Source organism: Gallinula chloropus, assembly GCF_964237585.1.
Source record: "Gallinula chloropus genome assembly, chromosome: 20".
Lineage (NCBI taxonomy): Eukaryota > Metazoa > Chordata > Aves > Gruiformes > Rallidae > Gallinula > Gallinula chloropus.
This window is the reverse complement of record NC_140105.1, coordinates 3523121-3536043: the sequence shown is the minus strand read 5'-3', so window position 1 is coordinate 3536043 and position 12923 is coordinate 3523121. Positions and strand designations below refer to the sequence as shown.

The 12923-nt window shown below is 40.3% G+C and overlaps 1 protein-coding gene across 1 annotated transcript in view; it reads left to right on the top strand.

The window, feature by feature from the left end:
• Positions 1-1836: 1836 nt before the first annotated feature.
• The window catches only part of B3GNTL1 (UDP-GlcNAc:betaGal beta-1,3-N-acetylglucosaminyltransferase like 1), a gene marked incomplete at its 5' end in the record, with an annotated part of 114514 nt that continues 103427 nt past the window's right edge, over positions 1837-12923 (top strand). The window contains 4 exons of the mRNA XM_084273515.1: positions 1837-1932; positions 5884-6000; positions 6144-6243; positions 11376-11440. Of these exons, the coding sequence (XP_084129641.1) occupies positions 1837-1932; positions 5884-6000; positions 6144-6243; positions 11376-11440 (378 nt within the window). The remainder of the gene's footprint in view (positions 1933-5883; positions 6001-6143; positions 6244-11375; positions 11441-12923) is intronic.

The window sequence follows — 12923 nt, the reverse complement described above, 5'->3', positions numbered from 1 at the left end:
TAGAGACTATGTCTTTCCATCAAGATGAGGAAAACTTCTATTTCATAGCTAAAGCTTCAGATTTTTCAAGGTTTGGGTTCACAGCAGCGATCCTTGGGAGTTTATCTGAAATAGCTTGAAACTTGTATGATGAGAAATATCTTTGATTCTGTAATGCTTTTAGCTGTAAGAACTGCTTTGTGTGCTGTTCCCCACTGCTATGAAAAGTCTTTCAAGTAGAGCAATTGGAAGTGCAACTTGAACCAAACAATTTTTGCTTGTTTCTAAATGAGTTTGTCGTGAGGGCGTTAGACCTCTTTCCATTTGAACCCATATGAAAGAGGAAAGGCTTGAAACAACCGACTGCTTTTTCAAAACTATTTAGTCACCCAAGAATACAGAAATGCCTGCTAGATTTTCAAAAGCCAGCAGGTAGCAACTCTCACAGTCAAAGTCAGATCCCACTGAGGAGGTTTTTTTTCATGCTTGTGAGCCTTTAAAAGTCTGTCCCAAAAACCCCCCAAAAGAAAATCACTTTTTAAGTGGATGTTTGTATTTAATTACCCTCTGTGGTCAGCTGCAGAATATAACTTAGAAAATGTTTCTGGTCGTTTTGATTGGTTCTCTTTTTTTTTCCCTTGGGGAAGGAAGCAGTGGGTTTGCCCTGCATTTGGTAGACTGCTTGGCATAATGAGGCACCGGTCCCTGACTAGAACTTTTGTTTGGTTCAGCAGGAGTAAAGCAATACTCTGCTACACTTTCTTAGATAAAGCAAGGCACGCAGGCGATGTAGAACTGCTAGCAGCCTCCCTCGCCAGCAAAAAGGAATGATCATAGTGAGCAGCGCTGTTCACAGAGAGATTAAACTCAGGCTGGACAGGGAGAAGCTGTGTAGATAATTTGAAATAGATTCCGAGGGTGAGTTACTGCTTGGCTGTCTTCCTCACCTCCTCAGTTCTCAGATTTGTGTGCCAACAAACATTTTAAGATAACTCCGCTCTGTTTGCGCCTTGAATTGTCTAGCTGTTTAACAGGCTCTTCAGATAAACAAGGGGTAATCTCAGTATTTTGCTCCACAAAGCTTGCTTTGTGCAAATTTTGAAAATTCTGAATAGGTTGTTGTACGGGGCCTGGTCCTGCCGTCCCCTCCAGCCCCAAGGGAGTGAGTGGTTGTGCAACGGTAGTTTCAGGACGTAAGCGATTGATAACGGTGTCATTACTGCCAATTAATATTTCCCCATTTTTAAGGGCTGTTGTTTCTGTAAAGCACTTGCAGCTGGTCCAAGGAAGGCGCTGCCTGGGGAGACGCTGATAGAGCAGCTAAGCCGGGCACAGGCGGGAGCCTGTAGGCACTGTGCGTTTAACACACAGAGGCCTTCAGCCCTGCCGCGCTCCCGGCAAGACCCGCGGGGATTCCGCACCCCAGCGCGGAGAAGCGCTTTAACGCGACGCACGGCCCCTCCGACCGGGGCAATCTCCTTCAGCCAGCGCCGCGGCCCAGGGGCAGCCTCACGGCCCTGCCAGCCCCAAGGAGAACGCTTCGCCGCCGCGCCTCGCCGCTCGCTGCCGTCCTAGACTGTCGCGCGGCGCTTCCGGCCCCTCTGCCGCCGCCTCATCTATCGTCGTTCCTCCCGCCGGGGTTTCCCCGCCCGGGGGGGCGCAGCGAGGGGAGGCGGACAGGCTGCTGGGCCCCTGTGAGGGTGAGCGGCGCCCCGCCGGGGAGCGGTTCCCGAGGGGAACGCGGGGGTGGCGCTGCGGCGGTGAAGGAGCCGCCAGCTCCGGCTCCTCCAGGCCCCTCCAGGGACCTCACCGCAAGCGCCCCCCCAACCCGCCGTTCCCCGAGGGGCGGTGGCAGCCATGGCGGAGGCGGGGAGAGCCGGCGGGAGCCCCGCCACAGCCCACCGCCCCGTGCCCCCCCGGCCGCCGGCGGGGCGAGGCCGCGCCGTCCAGGTGGTACGTGTCAGGCGGGCGGCCGAGTGTGGGCTGAGGCGCGGGCGGGCCGGAGGCGGGAACAGGGTGCTGAGCGGCGGCGGGGCTGGGCTCGGCTCGGGTCCCTCCTGCGGGCCCGCCTCGCCCGTTCCGGAGGTGCCGCTGCTGCTCGGCAGGAGGAGAGCGGCCGGGCTTGAGGGGGGCTGCCGGCCTGCGCTTGGCCTTGGAGCGTGGCAGGCCGGGGCGCGGTGTGTGGCGCGGAGCTGGGAGGGGAGTTCGGCGCCGGTTTTAGGTGTTGTGAGGCGAGCAGCTGAAAAGCGAAAGCGCCCAGATCAGTGGGCAGCGAAAACCGGCGAACAACTTCACAGAGTTTCAGAGCCGAAAGACAGGTCAAACGTTGCGGCTTGAAAATCGTTCTGGGTTTATTTCAAGTATTTCGTGTGTCTGTCGAAACTCGTGTGTTTCCGCAGGCAGCCATGGGCTTCTGAAGGGTTTGGATTAGTGACTCATATGAAAACTTCGTTTGAAAGTACCGGTGTGTGACTTCTATAAAACCTACAGCGGTGTTAAAACGACTGTGTTTTCCACATTCAGAGAGGGAGGCAGGTAGGAGTCTACTTGAGCCAAAATCTGCAGAAACCGAAGTTAAGTTTTTACTTCGGAGTTACCATCCGTATTCTCAGTAGAGGTGATGGTGGTGGTGATGCCAGCAATAAGACATTTTTTTCAGTTGCACAGTTTCTGCCACTTTTTTTTTGTTATAAAAACCCCCAAAACCCTCATCGTCCTCAACTTCTCTTCCATCTTGCGATTGATGCGTTGGTTTTCGGTAGTCTAGCTGAGGGAGTTTCCTTGGTTAATAATGTCATTTTTGCCATGCCAAAATTTGTTTTGCAGCAGAGCCAAGAATCTTCAGCCTAGTGATGACAAAACCACCTCACTAAAAATACCTGAAATTGCTTCAGGTCTTACTCTAGAATGTGTGGAGTTCAGGGAAAACCAGGCGGTGTTACAGTGCTCGAATCCAGATCTGATTCATAGCTCTGTATTTTAACTGTGGTTCTTGGCTCATAAGCCATGAAACTGTTCCTCTGATGGATTCTGGTGTAAATCAGTCTCAGCTAATGAAATGATCGTTCTGACTCAGTTGTCAATCAGTTATCTTGTAATGACAAAGGTACATTAGCTGTTTGCAATTTATGTCCCTGTGTTGACTCAAAATTACTTTGAAAGAGCTTTATGCATATTTCTCTACTTCACTGTTAGGGTAACAGTCTTCAAATACATGCTAGGTTGCCATAGAAAGAACTAGAATGAGAATAAGTGCTGGGATCAGGAAGTAGTAGTTGGCATAAAAAGACTTCAGACGTTGGGAAAACTGTATTCCAGGTCTCCCTTTCGCCTGCTTTTAGAGATTGCCTTAGCAAGGTTGGTGTTTCTGTCCCTGGAGATTATGGTTTGTCTGCAGTGATACAAATGTATTTGATCTTGTTTGGGAACAGAGGAAATAGACGAGGTGCCTGGAGGTTAGTACCAGCTGTAAGCTAAATAGTGCCCTGGTAACTGGTTCGTGTTTTTCCCTCTTTAAATGAACCAAGGGGACTGAAGAGTTCTGACACAGTTATATGATGGGGAAGGCCAATTCATGAATGCTGGGTATAGGACAAGTGGCGTCTGGAACTTTGAAGCCAGGCTACAAATGTAGAAATAGACTAGGGAGAAATGAAAGTTTAGCCCTACTATTTTTTCTTTCTTTTTTTGCTTAAAAAGCTAAAGTAAATACAGAAAAACAATGAACTGAGGAAGAGTGATAGAACCTAAGTTACCTTTAATATACAACGTTAGCAGTACTCTGATACTTTAATCGTATTGCTGTGTATAGTTATTTGTACAGATTTCTTAGTTTTTCAGGTTTTTACACAGAAGCATCATCAGGAATTCGGCTCTGGACCTGATTTTGGCAGGCCTCTAGCTCACCATTGTTGTGATAGTTCTGTGGAAGTAAAACTTATGGCAATAATGCATTTACAGGGATGCTAATATATTATGAGTTGTTAGGTTCAGAGTACCTTGATGCCATCAGGTATTTACATATTGTTTTATATATGCTGCCATTAAAGAATGACTTTTTCTATTTTCAGTTCAAACTAAGCAGAGATCTTGATATTTTACACAGCTGTCCTGTCTTAAAGTAGGAGTTCTCTATGAAAAAAAGCAAAGAAGTTCCAGTTCTACGATACTCAAGCAGATACCAAGCTAGTTCCTGATGGCATAATCACATTTTTACAGAGTTAATTAGAAAACAAATCTGGAAAATAATTCATTTTTCTGGGTGTGCAAAACTTTGTCTAGTTTGTGTTGTCATTGGAAGAATTGAGACCCTTTTTCTTGAATTTGTTAGATTCATTAGTATGAATATATAGGATCGTATTTTCATTGCTGTCTAGACATAAAGGATGTTACAGTCCTGAGTAAATTGAACACCTTGAATTGGAAGCTCATATTTCTGCTTATTTTTTAAATCTTAAAGCACTAATCTGGCACAGAGTTCTGCAACAATATTTTATGTCTGTATGTTGTAATATAGTATTTAATCAATTTTACATTTTTTTCTCCTTATTTTACTTATTTGTCTCTCCAAACAGATGAAGACCTGTTGCTTAAAATTTTAGATAACTTTCCTTCTACTTGTTTTTAAATACCCTTTTCACTTGTTATAGTGTCCTGCCAAACATCAGGGTCTTCATTCATTCTAGGTTTTTTTATTTTGCTGTGAAACCTTGTTTGTTATTTGTTACTGTACATACACCATACTCTGTAATGCCTGCATGTACATACATCATACTCTAAAAACCCCAAAAATACACTCCTCACTCTCCACAAATTATATCTACATATAATATGTGCATTTGCCTGTGTTTGCATTATGTAGGTGTACTCAGATGTCACCAAATCTTGAATAGTTAATTCAGTTTCAGTACACTTTTAGTATTCTGTTTCTTACGGTTCTCACATGCTCACAATAGGAACTACCCTCTGTTTCTTCAAACTACTCTGCCTTTATGGTTACACCACATGGTAAGGAGTTTGAGTTCTGTTTCTAGGAACTTCCTAAAATGTCCCTTGAGACTTCTGCACATTACTTTGCCCCAAGTTCCCCATCTATAAGTGATCTTAACAGGTACAAGTTTGGACCCTCCCTTCACAAATGTAGTCAGTGTGTTACTGTGCTGATTTCTTAGGACTTGCATTCTGAGAATGGAATGTATTAGTTTTTGAGATACTGAAAGAATTTGGAGAGGTTGTTGGCTTTTGAGGGGCTAATTAGAACAGTGGTGAGTAATTGAACAGAGAAATCCTTCATGTCTGGTTTTTAACCAATTTTAGAGTATTTCAGATAAGTTTTCATGCTTTGCATGTGCGTGGCTGAAACAATAGAGGCTGTAATAGGAAAGCCTGCAGTTGAAATAGTAGACTATGGGACTATGTCATATGTCATCTTCTAATGTTCTTCATAGCCATTTTAGATAGAATCTATCTTAAAAACTTGGCCGGAGCCCAAGGTTACAGGCTGCATATGTAAGCCTTTCCAATTAAGTAGCAAGCTTAAAGAAAAACTGATGAGTAAGGTAAGTTAATAGATGACTGAAGTGTCATAAGAAATGCAGTAATACTAGAAACAGGTTTGGTGTTACAGGTATTTTGTTAGTATTTTTGGTTCAGTAATCTTTTTTGTTTCCTTGGAAATCTATCCAAAGGCATCTTATAGAACTCAAAAAATAATAAAAAGTTTCACAGAGAGGAAAGAAAATCACATATTTGCTAGAAAACAAACTTTACCAGATTTTATGTTTATAGGATGCCTTTTTTAAAAGTTAGTTTCAGAAGGATCTAGCACTTCTACTTTCTGATGACTATTTTATAAGTAAACAAAACTAGCACTGACATAGATTTGGATTTTATTTTTCTTTGTAGTCTGTCATTGTGCCTGTTCACAACAGCGAATGCTGGCTAGATGAATGCTTGAAGTCAGTTTGGGAACAAGATTTTAAAGAAACCATGGAACTGTCAGTTTTTAATGATGCCAGTAAGGTATGTTTCAGACCTTATTTAAAATAAGTACCTCTTAAGTAAAGTAAGACTAAGTAAATACGGTTTCTGATAGGAAGTATTGTTTTGGATTGTGTTCACCATACACATTTAAAATAGCCACCTCCATGTAATTATTTTTCTAGGATGGTTCAGCTGAAATAATTGAAAAATGGAAGATCAAGTTGGAAGCTGCTGGTGTGCTGGTAGTCATTGGTAGTAATGGTTCATCTCAACCTCAAGGTGGTATGTAGCTGAACAGTCACTTTTTTGAGAGTTGGGCATCTTCTGGTTTTCAGTTTGAAAAGTGTCTTTGTAGCCACTCGCATTGCAATGGGAAAAAAACCCGACGTTGTTTTCCAGAGCTCTCTGTTCAAAAACTCATTCCAATTTAGAATTTGGCCCTGTTGGGTTTGGCTCTGTAGGATTTGTTTATATGTCCAGGAAAGAAGAACTTGGCTTAACATTTGTGCTCTACTCTGCAAAAGAATTTTGTTTAATTGTAATATACACAATGTTGTTAATGCTTACAATTTTACTGTGGCTTTCTGATATCTGATTTATCTTCAGGACATGGGTTTCAAGAAAAAGAAATCCAAAATTGCTTACATAATGATTTCAAAAGCAAATGCATATCTTTCAGTCTTGTAGAAGAGACCCTGAAATACAGCAAAATAAATTTTTGATATCCATTTGATGATCAGGTTAAAATACAGGTTTCTCAAAAGCTTTGTTGTGAGCCAAATTTCCAACTGAACTTTGAAGTATTTGCACAAAGGTCCAAATTGTTAGTGAGCTCCCAGTTAGGTGTATGCTGTGATTCCCTATAGATTTACATACTAATAGGAGTTACAGTTACCCACTGGAGGAGATAACAAACAAATCTCACTGTCAGTTTTTACTTTGCTTGCTTTTGGCTGTTTTATTTTTAGAGTTTTTTAGCAGAGAAGCTTGTAAGAATGTAAAATGGAAACAAAGGTATATCGCTCTTTGAAGAAGGTTGGTGTTGAATGGCATTGAAGTTGGAAGATCGTGTCTGTGTTCTGAAAGGGGAACAGGGCAAAGCAAGCACAACATACAATCATAGAATGTCTTAGGTTGGGAGGGACCTTTAAAGGCCATATAGTCCAATGCCCCTGCAGTGAGCAGGAACATCTATAAATCGAGTTGCTCAGAGCCCCATCAAGCCTTGGATGTCCCCAGGGATGTGTGCTCATATTCTGTATGGGAGCTGTGTAATTAAATGTTTCTATCGTTCTGTTTTTGTGACAATGAGCAGATGGGCAGGAATTGATAGAAAAGTGCTTCCAAATTTGTGCCTTTGAAGTTAGCTCACTAAAAACACACACTTTGGAAATGCTGTAACACAAAGTCTGGTCAGTGTCTGGTTTTTAACTCTTCTGGTACCTGGAAAGAATCCTACCTTATTACAGTTTCCTCTTAGGAAAAAGTGCAGTTGAGTTTCAGAATTTTTCATTTTCATCCCCTTGTTGAAACATGCGAATAAATAGGAGTTTGTGCACTGAATAACAGCAACTTGGTATAGGTGCCTGGCTTGATTCTGCTGTCATTTCTTTTGACTATAGACTTCTTTAAACCTGCTTTTAAACAGTTGTAAGACCCAACAATAATGAAGTAATGCAGCATAGCTGTTACTGTAAATATTTTTAGTGTTTTAATATCTCTAGCATGAACCATTGTTTCTTTGACAGTGCAACCTGTAATGTGTTCTTGAGCTGGTGATGACAAAAGACAGACAAGAGGGAATCTTTCTCTGTTGGGCAACTGATAAAGTTGGAGTTGAGCCACGTCAAGAATTTCTTGTATTCCTAGAAATCTATCTGTCTTCCTTTTCCCCTCCCTCAAATATTAGGTAATCGGTCTTCTTTCAAATCTTACTCCTCTTAGTAGTTGATGATCTGGAAGCTAAATAGCTTGTGATTTCTCATGAAAAAAATACAAATAATACTACCAGAGGTTGTTAATTATGGTACTAAGGAAAATTGGATAATAATGCTTTCATAAATATCACCTTATTATATTAAAATACTATCTTGTTATATCATATTTTTTCCATTTTTATAAAAGATTTTCTATGTATACAGTCTTGTTCCTGGTAGAGTATAAGCTAGTTTTTAGTTTGAAAGAGTACACAGGTGCAGTGTTTTGACAATAACTTAAGTTAAATTTCTGAAGTCAGCTCATTTTAGGAAACTGAAACTGAAACTAATTTCTAGTTCTGAACTACAAGGACTGTTTTGTGCCATTAGAGATACATCAGAGTAATTTTTGGTTTAATTTGCCAGTGTTGGGATAGGTGAAAATCTGAACAAATCTGTAATAAACTGGGGGTGGGGGATGCAGCTGTGATCATTGTTTTAAATAATAGTGTGAAATGCATAGTTCTTCTAAAAAAACAAAACCAAGTTTATTCATGTGGAAGTCACTCTCAGGTCACCATTAAAATGAGGACATCTTTTCTTTATGGTTGTTACATTTTAGGAGCAGGTTACTTGAAATACATAGTATTTGTTTGCTTTCAGTGATTTACTTTTATTATGTTAAGGACTAGTTACAACTGTAAGGAGTCTTTCCTTTAAAAGAAGATGCTTTAGTACAGAAACAATGTACTAGTCAGGCTTCACATCTTCAACTATTTACACAAGATTAGGATTTATTTCTGATTCTTTTCTAACATGTAAAAGAAAGGGGGGAAGCCCAGAAAAAAAGAAAGGGTCACTTGCCTAAAAAAAGGAAACCTTTTTCTTTCCAAGAGTGAGGAATGTTAATATCTCACTGAGGCTTAAGTTTTTATGGCTGTAGCCATGGTAACAGGCTCTTTTCACCAAGTAAGCAGGCCTTACAAAACTCAGAGACCTGGCACAAACGTTTGATTTTGTTCAGTAGAGTAATATTAAAGAAAATATTTTACTCATGCCAAAGGTAGGATTCGCTCTGGTGAAACAATTTTTAGTATGTATTTTCTGTTATGGGGAGTTATATCTATCTTAATTTTTAAAATATGAGCGATTTCTTCTCTCCCTGTCTGGAATATGAAAAGCTTCAGTATGGTTTCTGTCCTAATCTTAGAAAGAAATATTTTCACATAACAAATACTAAAGATTTCATGATTGTGTTTAAAGTTGTATTTGAAACCGAGATCTGAAAGATTTCAAGACGTTCACAGAGTAATGCAGTTGTCATCTTGTAATTGCCTTTGAGTCTCCTTTATTCTTTTTCTACATTATTGGTTCCTAGTACTTCATTATTTTCTGCTGAAGGTTGTTGAAATATCGGGGTATGCTAATGACAGCATTGAAATGTAAGTACAGGCTGCTTTGCAGCTGGCTATGGTGTATGAGAGTATTGATTTGATTGATGTTGGACAAATTTTGTTCTATCCTGTTCTTTTGCCTCTTGCTTTAGTAGGGACCTCCACAGTATTAGGGTTTTGCTTGTTTGGCTTGTCCAGACCTGCTAACTTGCATCAGTTGTTTCCCACTAAAACAGCTCATGCCAGGATTCAGCTCTGCTGTTGTGGTAGTTACTGACTTTGCCAGCTGCTTTTTTACTGCCAATGGGACTGAAAATGAGAGTAACTGTATATGTGAGATGAGATATTCATATGTGAATAAAAAGTAATAGGTAAATATACTGTAAGATAGCAAATCCAGGAAGTCTGTGATGAAGAGGTGTTATGGTGAGGATTAAAGTACTCAAATAAAAAATAAGAATAACACAGTCATAAGGAAGAGCCTTTATTAGTAGTATTCTGTTGGTGGTTGACATAATGTTCCTTTCAGGCAGTAAGAAATGCAGTCATAAGTCTTTTTCTGTAGTGGGACTACTCAGCAAAATAGCCAAGGAGCATGTGAACCTAAGTGAACATTTGAGCCCAGTTAAATGTTTCCTGAGCAAACTTAAACCTCTGTCCCATAAAACAAGTAGAGAATTACAGAAGTCTGTTTTTTTTTTTTTTCAAATGCAAAATCAGGAACTTTAGGGATAATACTATTTAAAATTATCCTGTTTCACTTCATGGTGAGATTTTTTGGCATTATGTTTCCAGTTTTCCCATTAGAGAATAAAAACCCCACAGAGGAAAAAAAAACCCACAGTATTGCATGTCTTCACATCATTTGGTTTGCATGTCAGGACAATCTTTTGCTGGATTCCCTGACTTGGTTCCATAAATACTTTAAACAAAGCTTAAATATTACATATATGGACAAGTGAAATTTGTATAGCTTTTTTAAAAATAGCACTGGATATAGCATAGTCTTTCTTTATAATACTGCCCAGGAGAATTCAAAGTTCGTAATGTTCTTAGGTAAACCTTGTCTGCATACAACAGTTGTCACAGGTAAACGCTCCTGCCTTGTAGATGTATTTCTGTGGCAAGCTGTGTTCATCTCATCGCTGGCTGCTGCAGTCCCATCCTTACCTGTGGCCATGTATATCTGCCTCTGCCCCCACCCCTGTGCTGTCATCTGCTTCAGCAATGAGGCTGACAGGAAAGCTTTCTTTTGGTACAGCTTCCTGAAATATCTTGGTAAAAGATTCAACTAGTGCTGGGGGTTCAGAAACTAAAAGGCTAATGTTGTCATTTGACTGAATTTATATTTCAGTGTGCTCTTCCATAGATGGTGTGACATATTATGGTATAAATAAGCTAGGTTGGTACTCCTTGTATGTAAATTACTTTGCTTTGGCTCCCCTCTGCATTACATGTACCATTGCATAAACAGCACAGGCAGTTTTTGTGCTTGCATACTTTATATTTAACAAGTGGAATGTAGCAGAACTTTTGTTGAGTCCTGAGGACCTGGCTCCCTGATGGGAAGAAAAATGGCCTGGCAGTGTCTCATTCTTTCTTTGCCTTTTTTATGATTTATTAACTATTTGTTCTGACAAAGAGATGGATGGAGATATATATTTTTATATATATACACACACAGACAGAGCCAAGGATTTTCAGCATCTGCTCGTTGCAGGGGGGTTGGACTAGATGGTCCCTTCCAAGCCAACTCATTCTGTGATTCTATGATCTGAGGTATTCTGGATGTGAGACCTAGGTAGCTGGACTCTTCAAGATACATATTACATATTATGTCTTTGTGGAGAGTTAGCAAAAGTAGTCTACTTCTACGTGGTAGTATAGTTCTAATACATACAACTGATATCCATTCAGAGAAGAAGACTAAAATAGGCATGCTATTCACATGTTTACAAGTTATCTGGTTTTCACTATGGAAAAATTGTGTACTCTATCTGCTCCTGACTTGTCTTTCCTTTCATCTGTTCCTGGCTGTAGTAAGATTTAAAAAACTGCACAGGGGAAAAACTACCATGTAATTTTATCTTTGTTTCTTTAACAGTTGGATTTGCTAAAAATCAAGCAGTAATTCAGAGCTCTGGAACCTATCTCTGCTTTCTGGATTCAGTAAGTGATTGGGTTTTGTCTAACTTTGTTTTGTCAAGAAAACTCTTTTGTTATTAATATAGTTGTCAGTTTGCCTTAAAGACAAGCTGCTTAAACGTGTCCGTGTGTTAAACATGCTGGTTACTATTTATAACCATAAAGTTGTCTTCCAACCTGTAGAAAACCTACAGCCTTTACACCATTCTTTGATCCTATTGAGTTTCACAAGCTATTGTGACCAGGACTGGGCAAGGTTGGTATTTAGGTGTTTTCAGGACTTTTCTTTCCCACATTGTTCAAAAAATTATATTGATGAGAAACTAAGAGCTAATCTACTGGCTTTTTGATGCAAAGTAGGTGAGGTCTCATCTTCCAACTTGATTTTTTTTTTCCTTCTGCAAACCCATTCAGCTCACTAACCCACAGATTACTATCTGGCTTTATGCAGCTTCACGTGCAGGGAAGGGTTTCACAGATGTGCATAGCTGATCTGAGGAATGGTTCCATGTGGCTAGGATCAGGCAAGAAGAGCAGGACCTTTAAGGCTCATTGTTCTCATGTAATTTCACCTGAAGATAGATTCTTTGGACTGAATTGGAACCTAAATGTGGTTTAGTGTAGTACTAGGGGGAACTGGCTCTGAAAGTGAGGGTTTTCAGGTACGATTCAACTTAATGGTATGACTGACACTGCTTATTAGAGAGTGTTGTGAGAGCAGGGATGTAAAAAAAAAAACTCTACAGCCTTATAGCCACACAGGTTTGAAGTTGGGTAATCTTTCAGTTTGCAAATTCCATGTTTTATTAGCTAGATGGAAGGATTTTTAATTTTATGAACTCATCAGTGTACTGTTGCAAGACATAGTTAAGTGCTGGTATATTTCTTTTGACCCGTGTCAGTGCAGCAGAAATGTCTTTTCTTACCATTCAAGAAGTCAAGTTCTGCAGGTGGCTTTCCTGGCCTTTATCCTTTTATTAAGTTGTTACTCTATTTAGCAACACAGAGTGCCTTTTTAATGAGTTTATTTGAATTTATCCGAGCTTCCCTTTAGCAGTTCATTGCTTTTGGGTTTTGTTTATTTGTTTTACAGAGTAAGTCTTTGTATAGAAGTTTATGGAGGGAGAAGCTTTAAAATGCAGTATTTGATACATATGGGTATATAAGGGGATTTCAGAAACAAAACTGTGAACATCCATTGGATACACAGAGCTCACAACATGTACAAGTTAACGGTGTTTGGAAAGGTCAGTTTCTCATACATCCACTACAAGTATTTCATATCCAGCACTGGGTCAGCAGTGCCTGTTTCAAAATATTCTCAGGAAGTATGAGCACGAAGTCTGTTGCGCTGTCTTTGATCACCTGACTCCTCAGATTTTGAAAGAGTGTAGTGACATCAGAAATTATTCCATGAAGTAGTTGGAGTGATGCCAGTTTTGAGATGAATGAATTCAGGAACCAGTTCTTTTTGCTTTCCTTTGGGTAGATACAAACCCAAGAGCCA